Source organism: Hippocampus comes, unplaced genomic scaffold (genome assembly GCF_001891065.2).
Source record: "Hippocampus comes isolate QL1 unplaced genomic scaffold, H_comes_QL1_v1.1 scaffold156, whole genome shotgun sequence".
Classification (NCBI taxonomy): domain Eukaryota; kingdom Metazoa; phylum Chordata; class Actinopteri; order Syngnathiformes; family Syngnathidae; genus Hippocampus; species Hippocampus comes.
The window spans coordinates 5,000,833-5,015,858 of record NW_017805744.1 but is presented as its reverse complement, the minus strand read 5'-3'; the positions used below and the strand labels follow the sequence as shown (position 1 = coordinate 5,015,858).

The 15,026-nt window shown below is 38.7% G+C and overlaps 1 protein-coding gene across 4 annotated transcripts in view; it reads left to right on the top strand.

The window, feature by feature from the left end:
• Nucleotides 1-4,210: 4,210 nt before the first annotated feature.
• LOC109524263 (misshapen-like kinase 1) overlaps nucleotides 4,211-15,026 on the top strand; it is a 46,136-nt gene continuing 35,320 nt past the window's right edge. For all 4 annotated transcript variants that reach the window (XM_019884003.1, XM_019884001.1, XM_019884002.1 and 1 more), the window contains exons 1-2: nucleotides 4,211-4,384; nucleotides 5,404-5,469. In XM_019884003.1, the coding sequence (XP_019739562.1) occupies nucleotides 4,328-4,384; nucleotides 5,404-5,469 (123 nt within the window). In that variant the 5' untranslated portion in view covers nucleotides 4,211-4,327. The remainder of the gene's footprint in view (nucleotides 4,385-5,403; nucleotides 5,470-15,026) is intronic.

Sequence of the window (15,026 nt, the reverse complement as noted above, 5' to 3'; positions counted from 1 at the left end):
ACTGCTTGACCCTCATCATCATCCCCTTCAACTGCAGATTTCATATCTTCTCGTCCCTTGATGTCTTCAACTTCCTCTCTCATTCATCATTTGGAAGACCCAACAATCATGCTCCTTGCTGCAGGGGTGCTAGGTACAGGAGCTGGATGATCGCCTCCTCTTATTTAAGTTCATACTCTGCAAATCCCTTTTTTCCAATTACAGCCTGTCAGGAAATATAATTAGCATCAAATGGCTTTTCCTCCATGGATGTAAGTCAGCACGGGATCATTGGATGGCAAGACATGAATGGACACAGAACATTTAAGCACATCGAAGTGAAACAGGTGCAATACGGAAAGACAATGACTACCGGTACATTTCAAATATTTTTTCAGTTTTTTTTCAAAGGATAAGTTATGATTGGAGTCATTCTTTTTTTTAATAATCTGACGGAAAGGAGCACCGTAGTGAATATCACCTATAAGGTGCCTTTGAGACTTCCCAATTTCACCCCCAAAAGTTGAAATTTCCCAGTGATCTTTATATTTATTGTATTAAGTACCGGTAGATGCTATGGTGTTAAGAATGACTATTGGCCAAGCGCCCATTCATTTTTTCTTGTATAAATAAATTACAATCAGACAATGTGCATACAAACAGCAACATAAGTGGGGAGAGGCATCTTGTAGTAATCTTATATTACTGTAAGTGTTGGACCTCACTTAACATAATTTAGTTTGTAAAACTAACTCTGTACTGTTTAACAAACGTACGGTATTTCTAATTTCTGAACTTTTTTTTTTCTAGCTCAATTTATATTTCACTGTGAGTGGACATTGCAGACAGGCAAAAGGGGATGTTACACCTTCATGACCTGGTGGGCGGCAGTTTCAAGGCCACATTCTTAAATATAAGTATAAAAAAAAAGAATATGCAGGATAGAAAGACTCGTTTTATCAATTAACTTGTTGGGATCAATAAAACCATGTTTAAAACATATGTGGATGTGATATCACTGAACCACTTAACACTGTTGACTACGACTGTTGACTATAGAAGCACTACTGTAGACGTTTGGAATTGTGTAACAGCGATCAATCTCATCCAATCAGCTGAAAAAATTGAATGATAAAAACTAAACGTTGCAGTGACTTTGAAATAAATCATTTTTAATGTTGTGAGTGTCCATAAAATATGTTGAATGATCTTTTGCTGGACTCCAATTGTCTTGGCTTTAAATGATACATTCTTGCCCTCTATTAATATTGAAAGGGAAAAATTATGAATAATAAGTAAGCACCACTTTGACAGTGTAAAGGCTAAATGTTTGATGTACTGTAGTCTCACTAGATTATGCTGGTGCATCTATGGTGAGTGAGTTTATCATTTATGAGTGTTAGAAGACTGATTATTAGCCCTCAGAGGCACATAGGTTGACATTTGGCACGTCCTGGTTGACTCATTATTTGAGGATGTAATGACGATTTTGAAATGTAGCGTTCATTTCACAGTGCACCAACTTGTGAATTTCATTTCGGAACTTCTCTCAGTACTGGTCCACAATAGATATATGGCCTGCATATTCCCAATTTGTTACTCTCTAAACTCAAATTTATTTGAGTGCTGTATTTATATCCTCAAGCTTGTCAAAAATTACCAGTTTCCACTACGTGTTTTAAGCAGTGACTGGCCGTGAATTTTGTACTTAGGCCTTCATTGGGGATTTACCCAATTTAAACTGAAATCAGCTTGGACAAAAAAAAAACAACATCTACATTTTACTGTACACATGCTGGGAGCAGTGCAGCCAAGAGAAACACTATGCAAGAAGGAAGAAAATGGACTGCTTGGAATAAATTAATACAATTAAAAACAAAGGAACAAATGCCTTGAATTACAGTCATCCTTTTTATTGTCTGATGTGCTTTTGCTACTTTCACTGTATCTTTCTGTGGCAACGTTCCAAACCTACTGCACAGATGAATTACATGATTTCCAGTTAATCCAATTGATGTCACATTATAGTTGCAGGATTTTTTCTTGACAGGCAGAATTTAATGGAAAACAATAAATTATGTCCCATAGATCAAGGAAAAAAGTGGATGAGGTCAGTCATGCCCAATAGTCAGTGTCAGTTATAAACACGTGAGACTTACTTCAAAGTCATTGTCAGGGAAGGTCATTTTCGTAGATTTCAGTGTTCGGGTAAAGAGAATAATTATTATTTTTATTGTTGTTGTTATTTATTTATGTATTTATTTATTTGAGTGTTTCGTTGTCCAGTACGAATTGACTAGTGTCACTGTTTCTTGAAACTCCTGTTGTTCAAAACCACACAGTCATGTGAATGACTGCACAAAAAATGCTGGGAAATGTTGAGGTTCAGTTCATCATTGTTGTTGTTTGGTCAATGTGTATTCCCCTGTAAATAAGAAAATGAATTCAAAGTAATGGCAACTTGGAAAGAGCAACAGAAAACAGTCACTCACTGGAATGCTCTTTAATTGTTTTAAAGAATGACGTGTGGTTCAGATTGATTTGCCGTAAGAAATGTGTGCATGTGTGTGTAGGCAGCTGACCCTGGTGTGAACAGGGCCACTGTGTGTGAGACCACAGAGAGAGCATTCTTCGCTGTGGCACACACACACACACACACACACACTCACACACACACACACACACACACACACACACACACACACACACACACACACATACACACACAAAAACAGTGCGAAAGAGTTACTTGCCATCTTTTGGTCATAATCCTTTATTCTTTCGAACATGCACACATACAAACTGTGTACTACATAAAAGATCGTATTATTTTACCATGCTGACTGTGACTCGGCGGCCCGGTGGACGAGTGGTTAGCACGTCGACCTCACAGTCCAGAGGTCATTGGTTAGATCCCGGCTCCGGCCTTCCTGTGTGGAGTTTGCATGTTCTCCCCGGGCCTGCGTGGGTTTTCTCCGGGTACTCCGGTTTCTTCCCACAAAACAAAAACATGCATGGCAGGCTAATTGAACACTCTAAATTGTCCCTAGGTGTGAGGGTGAGCGCAGATGGTTGTTCGTCTCTGTGTGCCATGCGATTGGCTGGCAACTTTTACAGCGTGTCCCCGCCTACTGCCCGAAGACGGCTGGGATAGGCTCCAGCACCCCCCTCACCCCCCGCGACCCTTGTGAGGATCAAGCTGATCAGAAAATGGATGGATGACTGTGACTCACCGACTATGCCATGACACCTTTTTTTGGCATCAATTCTTATGTCAATATTTTATTGCATCTATCCATTTTATAAAATACATTTAAATTCATCCACTAACTCAAAACTGTATTACCCGGTATATTACTCTAATTCAGTGGTCACCAAACTTTTGGAAACTGCGTTACCTCTTTGCTACTGATTTACAAATTTGCTCAAACTACCATTAATCATGCATATGTTATTACAATGAATAATATTCAAATACATAAAGATATTTCTCATAGTATAAAGATTTCTCACGAAAATTAGGAAACAGAAAAATATCTGAAAGCGACATTTTACTTTTAAAAATCTCTGCCAGTGTTCACGTTTTCAAATGAACACTTCTACACCATTCCAAGGAAATTACAATGTCCCATCACTGATGAGCTATTTTTGGAATAGGCCTGCATGCTCCTCATGTGGTCCTTGGGGGCTAACTGGTGCCCGTGGCCACCATGTCTGTGACCCCGATCTACGTCCTTATTTTTCTCATACTATGCAATATCATAGTGTCAGAGCTTTTATTTAAAAAAAAAAATCCTGTATATATCAATACATCAATCTCATTAAGGGGTGGGGGGTATATCAAGATTTTTCCTTTCAGTTGGGATCTGTTGACTGAGTTTTTGTTTTTCTTGGCGCTGTTTAACAAGGAGGAAGCAGAACTGTTGGTTTTTGGAGGAACAGATCAAGTTAGAAGACGTCTGAGTAATGTGAGTCGAGACAGGCAAATTTGAAAAAACTGGAACCAGAAAAAAGATCAGTGAGGGACGAAAGAGTGAGATATTTGAAAGAAAAAAACGTTATTGAAATTAAAGATTTAAATCTATGTTCCCAAACTAAGTCAAAACATGACACAAAGTATTCGAGAATGTGATAACCACCTCGTAAAATGATAGCACTGTACTTCCTATATTTGCATTATTGTGAAAAGTACCTCCGGAAAAGGCGTGATTGACATGGTAGCTTGATACTGTTAGCATAACTTCAGAATGGACCCAAGAGACTAGTCCGTTAGTTTGACGAAAAGAGAACTCACCGCGTCCATGACTTGACCACAGATATCAACGTCTTGACAACATTAGTGGCAGCAATGTCGACCGAAAATACCACCCGAAGTCTGGACAGCATAGACCTTGCTGCACTGAGAGTAAGACAAGACACAACTTCACCTTTAATGAGGCGTTTCTGCAAACTGTTGCGTGCCGTATAAATGTTAACCATAACCTTAATTTGTTTTCGCTGTGTTTGTCATTACCAGCATTGTTTTAGTATCACAGTGTATAATCGCGTTATGAGTAATGTTTGAGAAGACTTTATATTCAGAGTCAACTTCGCAAATATCTAATAACATTGTTTTTTTTTTGTGTCTGTGGTTGTCAGCAGTGTCACTATATTGTCGAGCGCAGGCTTTACTAACCTTTTTGAAACTGACAGCTACTTCTTGGTTACGGGTTAATTCGAAGGGTTACCAGTTTCATACACACTTCTGAAATAAACACATTTTTTGATATTTTCTTTGCATGTTATTATTAATAATTAGTTCATTAGTTTATGTCAAAACTGATTTTTAAAAAATAATTTCTCACAACAGTTCTCACACGGCATATCATACACAACACTTTCTTTCCAATCTGTAAGTGTTTACATTTTCAAATGACCTCCTTTACAACATTCCTAGAAAATCACAATATCCCATCACCAGTGTGTAATGTTGAGAGTAGACCACCACATTGGCCACCCCTGGTCTAGCGTGACTCTACAATTTGTTTGGGCAGCATTTTTCTTGGGAAACTTTGAAAAGTTCACACTCTGGATGATTTTCATACACTTACTCCACAAGCCTGGGAGAGGCATTTTGGTCTACATTGACAGAAACAAATAAAATAACTCTTCACTAAGTCGTAAACTGTTGTCATGCTTGTGCATTGTTACACATGTAGCTGCTTAAATAACTACAGCCATGTCAGATTGGAAATGAAGAAACCTCTGGCGCCAAGTGTAGTGCATGAAAGTGATAATGTCATCCAGATTTGCAATTCCGCTTCCTCACCCTCGGGAACAACTGAATTGTGCAATATGAGCCGCAGCAATGGTGTACAGTATACCTCAACTTTTGTTGTATTGATGAAATCCACTTATGTGTGCTTTTGGCTTTATTTTCTGTAGGATCCCGCAGGTATATTTGAGCTGGTGGAGGTGGTAGGCAATGGAACATACGGTCAAGTGTACAAGGTGAGTTCCATGGTATTTAGTTGAGTAGTGTCAATGCTGAGTGAATTGAGAGGTCACGTAAATGCTACTCTACAACAAAACCAACAAATATACAAAATTTGTATTTCAATATGCTTTAAAAAGGGATTTCATGGTGACTGACCATAGCATTTACATCCAATAACATTGCACACTCCCTGAGGTGGAGCTAGGATCATCATAAAACCTTGAATAACAGTGTGGACAATGAGGAGTTCAACATTCTTAACTGAAAAAGAAATCCAGTAAACCAATGTTCATTAACTCGACTTTGGGAGAGGTCAATAAAACTACTTGAATGGAGAGTGGTGGTGATCGTATGCATGGGGAGCAGAGGTGGTGGGGTCTTTTCCAATCCGTGCTTTAAAGATAAACATGGATTTTTTTCATTTTATTTTTTTTAATGGGAATGAAGAGAGGGCCAGTTAACTAGTGAGTCCAGAGTCGTGGGTGTTAAACGGAACACCAGTGACGAAGCAGATGGCAGTTTGTTACTGTACTGGATATGGTGTTTAAATGGTGGACAAGTGTCGATGTTGATTCTGCTCAGACAGTACATCAGATCGACATGTACGCAGGCTTAAAGGAGAAGTGGCGATGGTGTCTCGAAGGGGGTGAATGAATCATGGCTCCTGAGATGACCGATAGGAGACGATAGATGATACAAATGGCTTTGACAAAGTATTTGAAGAAGCAATGCACCATCTTAGATTTGTTTGTGACAATAATTCCATTGGATTTGAGTTATACTTATTCTGTGCCATTGTAGCAATGTTAGACCATAAAACAAAGCCTGCTCATCTAAGTGGCTCAGTTGACCTTTAAAGACAATCAAGCTGGTTGTGCGGTGAAGACATATTTGTGAACACAAGATGTGATACAATGGTCAATAAGGCTTTGACAGAACACTCCAAATGAGTACCTGTCAATTATGCTGCTTTTTCCCAAACAGCAACACACAACATCACTCTGCTTGGCCTGGCACCAAACCACACCGCCCCCTTTGCTTTTCCATTACAACAGTCGTGGGGCAGGATGGGCTCGGGATCAACTGAACTGTCCAAGCCTGCGCTACTCAATGCACACGTGCAACGTGTGGGTTTCTGCTATAATATTTCATGAGTGGCGAATTTCGACCACTGTTTTCGCAGCGATTCAAAATATGAATTGCCGTTGTATTTTGTGGAAAGGTGGCAAAGTACAGCCCATCAAAGGCATAGAAGATTTCACATATATCCACCAGATGAAAAATCTCTTTCCGGTTTAAGCCAGCGAGACATAGCTGCTCCCCGATCACCCGCTATCAAGACCAAAATACAGTATACAGTATACAGTACATTCATTTTGTGTTTTACATCAACATTGAACTATATCTAATGTCAGGAATTGTGGTCTTTGCATAAACAATCAGCTCATCTAATTTGGCTAGGAAGTCTTATATTGTGTATTTAAATGCATGAAACTGACACCCTTAAAGGAGTTCAGAGTTAATGGAGGCATGCCGCAACTAATTTCTACACAGAGTGGTGTGTGAGTCTCCACTAACATTAGTCCATGTGGAAAAATAAGCACTGCAGAGCTTTGAGTCTGAGATTGCCTTTTTTTAACCAAATTATTTGAGTCTCTGGATTTTTTCAGCCCTGAATGACTTAAACCACTGAATAAAACCACATTAAAAAAAGCCGTGAGACCTCTTGGCTTTAAAACCAAACTGGAGGTCATTTCCAAATTTATATTCATTTTAGAAACCATCTCAAGATCCATCAGCTGTCTCAGCAAGGACACACCACAGTTTACACAATATCCACGTCACTTCAATAAAAACGCATTTTAGCTACTTCCGTTTGCAGGTTAAGAGACACGTGTAAGCTTCTTACAGAAAAATACTCAAAGGCCAACAGACACTATCATTGGCATGCACGGCACATTTTAAAAGTTCTGGGTTTGCGTCACTTCCTTTTTGCAGTATCTGTTTGTGCACTGATGCATTATGTGGTTTGCGGTCTCAGCCAAATTTAGCACACTGCTGTATGTTGGGAGTGTAAATCACATCACTTTTTTAATTCCATAACCTACATGGCTATAATACTCAAATCAATTTAAGTCTAGAATTTTGCAAAATGGAGGCAACAAATATACAGAGATGCCAAGTGTTGCAGTTTGGATGTATTTTGTTCTAGGCAGTTACCATTTGCTCCGCTCTTACCGGGAGGTTGAAAATGTTCCACAGATTACGAGGCAACATGCACGGAATCAACTTTGAGTTTGCAAGTGAGTCTGTAAGTAGCGAGTCGTGTGATTGGCCGACATAAGATGATGAGCCAACTAGTTAGGATAACATTTGTTGATGCCATCTGGGGCTGAAAGATTTCATGTTTTTTGACCAAAATTGCGATTCCAGACAACGTGATAACGTGATCGCCAAAGCATTGACCCTGAATCTGTTGTGTCAACTATCTCACACATAAACGATGGGTCCCTGCTTTCCTGCAAAACTCACCAAACAGAAGCGGCATGCTACTCATGCATGACAGGTCATGTACACCAGTCAGCTCCGCGCTGCAACTTGCGAAAATGGGGGAATGCTCAGTGCTAAGTTAAATTGTGTAGCACAAAGAGCACGTTTACTGTATGTGCACAAGCTACGAGCTCCTCTGAATAATTACATCTTGCCTCTGTGGCGGTAAACAAGCTACACTTCTAGTATTGTCATCACTAAATGTGGATGAGGAGTAGCTTCGCGTGTAACACAGAAAAAGAAAGAAAGAACAAAGACAATGCTCATCATTAAGCTATATCGTGGGATTTCTCCAAAACAAATGCATCAAATTGAAAGTGCAAGCTAGTTTCATTTTCCTGATCCAAAAATACATAGTTTTTGAGTGAAAAATGGGTCGTCCTGGCCGCAGAGTGGTCAAGTGTGAGTATTGTGATCAGGCCATGGAGTAATACTTTTTCACGTTTTATGTAATTTTCTGTCGTATCTGTAAATTTTACTGTACGTCTTGAATTTTGCCCCGAAGCTTCAATTAAAACAAACAATGAAAAAAAGAATCGAATAGAAAATCGCAGTATCTGATAGAAAATTGCAGTTCACATTTTTCCTGAAATCGTTCAGCCCGAATGACATCACATCGTCCCCTCTCTGTACTTTAGGACTTTCGCATTTCTCGCTTGCAGCTGGGTGGCTAGTGATGAGGCTGAAAAGCAGCCGCTCATATAAAGCTCACTAATCATCGCCTCTTTAGCGGCAAATAAGTGACACTTCTGACAAGTATCGTGAACATGAAATGAGGACGATTCATATTCAACAGGGGAATGAATGCCAAAGCTAAGCTCGAGTCAACGGAGGAATAAATGATTGAGCATGTTGATATATTGCAAATATTTAAATCAGCAATGTTACTTGTTTGGTTGTACAATAGAGTAGCACGTTTTGATTTGGGCTTTTGAGATCCGCAAAATTATTTTAAAGTAACATTATTTTATTTTACCATTGTTTAAAATACATTGTTCTTTAACATGCTTTACAGTGATTATTCTGATGTTTAAGCTCTTAATAAGAACATGGAGACTACATTTTTGCATCAGTCACCTTAGAAATGGTCTCATTGAAAATTGGCTCATTTGATATGAGCAGAGAAATTTTGATTCAGTTTTATTTCATTACAGTTGATATGAATTGACATTGACGGTGAGAGTTTACGGAACGATTTTGTTGATAAGCCCTAATATGCGAGAATGTGGTGTGAATTTGAATGACTTTTTACAAAGAACTCGCGTGTGAGTCATGAATGCCTCCTTATTTCCTGAATGTGGCAAAAGAAGCATGTGAGGCATGTGTGTGTACACTCACAGATTTCTCTTACTCAAGGGTAGACAAGTACGCATTGACACAAATTCATTGATTTCTTCACCAGTAAAAACAGGATGTGAATCATGGCCCTAGGATTCTCTGACTTGAAGAAAAAAGAATCTTGATACCCTCGCCCTAAGAATAAGATAGCTGAAATACTTGGTTTCCCCTTCCCATCATATGAATGGAAGTTTTTGCTTATATAAAATGTTAGCACTCTCATCTCCAGTAGTTAGCATTGTTCCACCTGAAGTGACAGACTGTTGTGGCACGTCCAATTCAGAAGACAATGCTTATGTTGAGAGTCTTTGCTGGAATTTTCTCGAATACTAAATGTGATGACTAGTTGTGTTGTAGTCACGCTTTATTTGTACCAGATGCCACTGGCTTGGTGTAGTCGTATTTCACTTCATGGTGTCATCTTAGTTCTATGTCACACCAAGCAATCAATCAATCAATTTCTAAAAGCTGTGGGTGTTGCCAGTGTTATTTTACACAGGTATGATTTAAAATTTATCATTCATTTGACTTTTTTTTTCAATGGCTGTGTACAAAAAATGCTTTAAAAGCAATGTTTTCATGGGACAGTATAATTTAGTTGATTAAATGCTACATGATTTGATAACCACAACAGACTACAATTTTCAGTTTGATCTTAGTGCCAGATTCAGATTTATGGTGTGTCTCCGACCATTTTTTAAATCTCTAAATGTATTTTTAATTACCAGTGAGAAACTGACGGACCTTCCATCACTGGAGACTTATGTCAATGTAATGTACCACCACAGTCACTGTATTTGACATTGTAATTCAGAGTCACCGTCTTATTCTATAATTTCCGCATTGCCCATATGTCCATAATACTGATTGGCCATATCGTGGTTTTAATACGCCCATGCTGAATTTACATAATGATAATAAACAATGCTCAAAAAATCAATAATAGCAATCTTGTGTTTCGAATTTGATGTACTTACTGTAAGAGCGACATGCTGGGTGACTGGTTAACACATCTGCCTCACAGTTCAGGGATCATAGGTTTGAACCCTGTTTCCCGGCTTCCTGTATGGAGTTTGCATGTTGTCCCCGTGGTGTGGGTTATCTCCGGGTACTCCCCCCCCCCCCCACTCATTTAGAAAACAAGCACGGAGATGAACTGAACACTAAATTGTCCGTAGGTGTGATTGTGATTGGGGATGGTTGTTCGTCTATCCGCATCGTTTGCTTCTATAAAGCATTACTCTGTCATCAAATATGTACTATTCAGTCGTACTATCGACATGCATTACCCATGTGGCTTTCTCGTAGTATTCGCCATCATACTATACAGTAACAACATGAGCACTGCCTTGACAAATTAGCCATAAAAATAAATGCCAGTCTAGATATTTCTGAAGAGAAACTATTCGGATTATATAATTAGGTATTTTGCCTGATTTCAGACACACGCACACAAAATAAAATGCAATAATGCAAATTTGCAGACTCTACAGGGCGCAACAGGTTACGTGTAGTCAACCTCAAAAGTAATTGTGTTCAAGTTCAACTTTATGAAACAAGGAAAGTTTAGAAGCACTATAAAAATCCAACATGTGGTTGAGACATTATTTTCACATGCAAACAAGAAAGGCAAAACACCCACTGTGGTAATCAAAATAGTCACACTATTACTAACGTGTTTGTCTCGGGTCTGGAAGCAAGAAGGGTTTTTCACACAACAGTTTGAACAACAAAGCAACGTTATCATTGTCGTTACTACAAAAACTGTGCCTGATGTAAAAAGCCTGTATGGACCACACACATTTTTGTGGAATGCAGAGCTGCCAACTGTTCCGGATTGACGATATTTAATTACGGGAATCTCTGAAGGCGACCTCATTACGGTTGAAACATGTGGTGTTCCGGATATTTAAAGAAAAAAAAAATCATGGGTCACATTGACAACACGCCACTTCTGCCAGTGGCTCCGGTGAGGTAAGCGTTGCTGTGGAAGCTACGTGGAGGCTAACAGACGAGGCCAAAGTTAGCTGACAAAAGATTAAAAATATGGACATTCAAATTTTTCTTGAAGTGAATTCCGATGGAAAGTAGGAGCTAACCAGAAGAAACATTTTGAGAAAAATGAACCAACAGTACAGTTTGTGTTTATACAGTATTCAAACATACTGTAAGTTTATGTTTATTCAATTTGTAAAGCAGAGCAGATAATTGAAAATGTAGCAAGAATTGTTCAAATAGTGATACCAGCATTCCATTTGGTCTTTACTGTATACTCTTCCAGTCCAACACAAAACTACCATTGGCAATGCAAAATTCCAAGTTGGTGGACCTCAAATCCAACATAATGACAAGAATTATCTTAATTTACTTTATAACTTGAAGTGCATTCATTTTTACGTGGCTGTATCTATTATAGTTCTTGAGATACAACATATACCGGTAGGTACTTTTAAAGACTCAAGAGAGCAAAACAAAACAAAATAAAAGTGCCCCCATTGATTTTTGTTAAATTTAATCATCAGATTTCAGGTATGATAACTGTGAGCAAAACGATTGCGGTTTCAATGTATCATCTGCAATTCCGGCTTTAAAAAAATATATATTATTTTAAAATGTTTGAGTAAATAACTTGCTTCCATTGAACCCGCTCCGTAGAAACAGAAGTACATAAATGTAAAAAAGAAAATAATTATTTTTTAATTAATTATTTTTTAGCCTAACCTCGTTGATTTTCATACAGGAATGTCTGATATTTGGAAAAGGTGCCTTATTCATTTAATGTTTGTGAAAAGGGGAATCTCTGCATGTGTGCTTCTGTTTATGTTCATCGATCGTATTATTGGGTGGCATGGTGGTTGACTGGTTAGCACGTCCACCACCCCTGAAGATGGTAAGCTTCCTGCCAAGTTGAGTGGTAGAGATGCCATTGTCCAGGAAGTGAAGTTTTCAGATACAGGCACGTGGATATCAAATTCACTCAAACAAAGTGCATTTTGCATGTCAATATCTCCAGACCTGCAACAGATACAGACTAAAACGCCCACAATATTCAAGTAATTTTTTCTATTTCAATGTATACTACAATTTCAATAATACATGGAAAGCTTCGTGGTTCATTTCTAGAAACAGAAAGGCATTCCAGACTGGTCAGTTATATCTCACATGTAATGATAATAATAATAATAATAATCATAATAATAATAATAATAACATTGGTTTATACAGCATCTTTCAAGGGACCCAAGCACACTCCTTAGTTCCTCACTGACCTTGTTCCCCTGTGACCTATTTATTCCATTTTTTTTTTTTTTTTTTGGCACGCAAGACATGGACCCGGACAACCCCTGCTGTGTATTCAACAGTACTAGTTACGTGGTACAACTATTGGACAAATTGAATAAAGAGCCTTCTTATAAAAGTCAGACAGTCTTCAGAGAAAAATGAGACTTAGCAGAAATACTGTAACCGGAGTGCTATTTCAGTCCAGATAGGCTGCTTGTTTTCACTTTGATTAGTTGAGAAGAGTAGTCCCTGTATGCTATTTTGAAAAGAAGAGGACAAAAACGCAATACATGGGATGAGTTGTAGCCAATCGAATACAGTATCACTTTAAGGTAGATTGTGCCTCTTCTTTTCAGTCATTGTCGAGTCATCATTTTCTTTCAACGCATGCTTGCAAATGCACATACACTTGCAGGGCGTTTTCTTGTTTGTAATAGGAACTTCCCTTCCGTGCAAGTCACTTGTCTGTGCTGTGAGAGAAAGACACTCTGTGCGTGTGTGCCTGAGTGAAAATTAGGACCTTGCAGACGCCAACGGTGCGCCTCTTCGTTGGTTTGAGTTAAACTTGTAGAGAGATTAATTAAGATGTACACACGGATCAATAACATTTCAATAACACCCCAAACGAAGTGCGAAATGCTCTGCAAAATAAGAACGTGTGTTTAGCATTTCATTTTTTGTCAAGGGTCACTTGTTATAGGTCTTCCTCATCATGCTGCTCCCACAGCTGATGCGTTTGATAACATTGTGAAACCTCAGCAACTTTAAAAACCAGGCTGTACCCTAATGCAATCCTTAAACTTGAATCCACTTCCTTAAATCACTTTGATTTCAAAAGCTCAACTTCCTCTTGTTTTGGGGTCAAACCGTAAAAGGGGACTTTGGGCAACATTTTCCAGCTTGCGTTCTGTATCTTTTTGTAAGGGGCACAAAAGAAAAAAAAGAGACTTAAGTGGAGCCTTGGGAGCAAGCAAAGCAGGATAAAGGAAGGAAGAGAGAGGTGAGAGGCAGAAAGTCGGAGCACAGGGGAGGAAGGAAGAGCTCAGAGAGCGATGAAAACTAGAGAAGAGAAAAGCAGCGAATCACCCCAAGTGTGTTGCTGACATGGGTGTCGGAATATGACTTGTTAAAAGTTTATACCGACCTCCAACATTCATAGGCAGTACGTAACTCTCCCAATATCTTTACTGAAGGAGACATTTCATTCAAGACTTAATGTTTTATTGAACAGTGTAAATCATTTCCTTTCTCCGGTGCCCTATCGAACATTAATCCATCAAAATACACGAAGAATAAAGAATTACAATACACTCAAGATGTACTTGTCTCATTCTGGTAGATATAACTCATTTTGGGGGGATTGGGGCTGTATTATTCAAATCCACAGTATGGATTTCGTTACTATGATGACCAGGACCAAAGCTTTACTAGTGATGGAAGGGCCATTCAGTGTTACAAACTTGCTCCAATTGATCAGCCAGCGATTGTGATTGGCCAATTTGCATGGAAAAATACATGTTTGGCACACGCCAATCCATGCCTTTCATTGCCGATACAAAAATGATCACTTACAGCTTATACTAGCCTGCAGCCAACTGGCGAACCAGCCTGTGTGCAATGTAGCATGCCCTCCCCTTTTCCTAAACACTGCACAATTGTTCCAGACTAAACCAGTAACTGAATCACAGTTTATATTTGTGTATTTTCTGCATCCTCAATCTGAAATAGCATCCTGTTTTTGTGTTATAAACAGATAGAAATTGGAATAGAATGTTTTTTTAAGGGGTTCAAAAAATGGATGAATACACTACTTTTTAAAATTTCTTCTTTTTATACTTTGCGGGTGAACTTCAATGAAACATCAACACTAACCAAGTGGTGCAGTAATGAGTTGAGTTCGAAACACGTCACAGCTGACCATTGCGTGTGTTGTAGACAGGATGACTCCTATCACCCTCCAGGTTTGCTTGCAATCAAAATGAGGTTGTTACAAGACATGCCTATGACCCAATTGTACATGTACAATATGAATATGGATCTACATGAGAATAGAACAGCACTTCCTATTTCCTGCCACACTTATATGACCTACAGATTGTTATTTACGAGACAGACACACAGGCAGAGAGAAGATTACGGCTGATGTACAGTTTCACACAGAGAAAGGAACAGAGGTCAGAAGTGTCTGTCTTTTTGACCATTTGCTGTCTGTGTTATAAATGTCTCTATTACATCTGATTAAAATATGCATAAATATATTATTTTAACCTTTACACTGGCACAATATTTATAGGGCACTCTGACGCTTTGTGTGTGTGTGTGTGTGTGTGTGTGTGTGTGTGTGTGTGTGTGTGTGTGTGTGTGTGTGTGTGTGTGTGTGTGTGTGGTTGTGTGTGTCTAT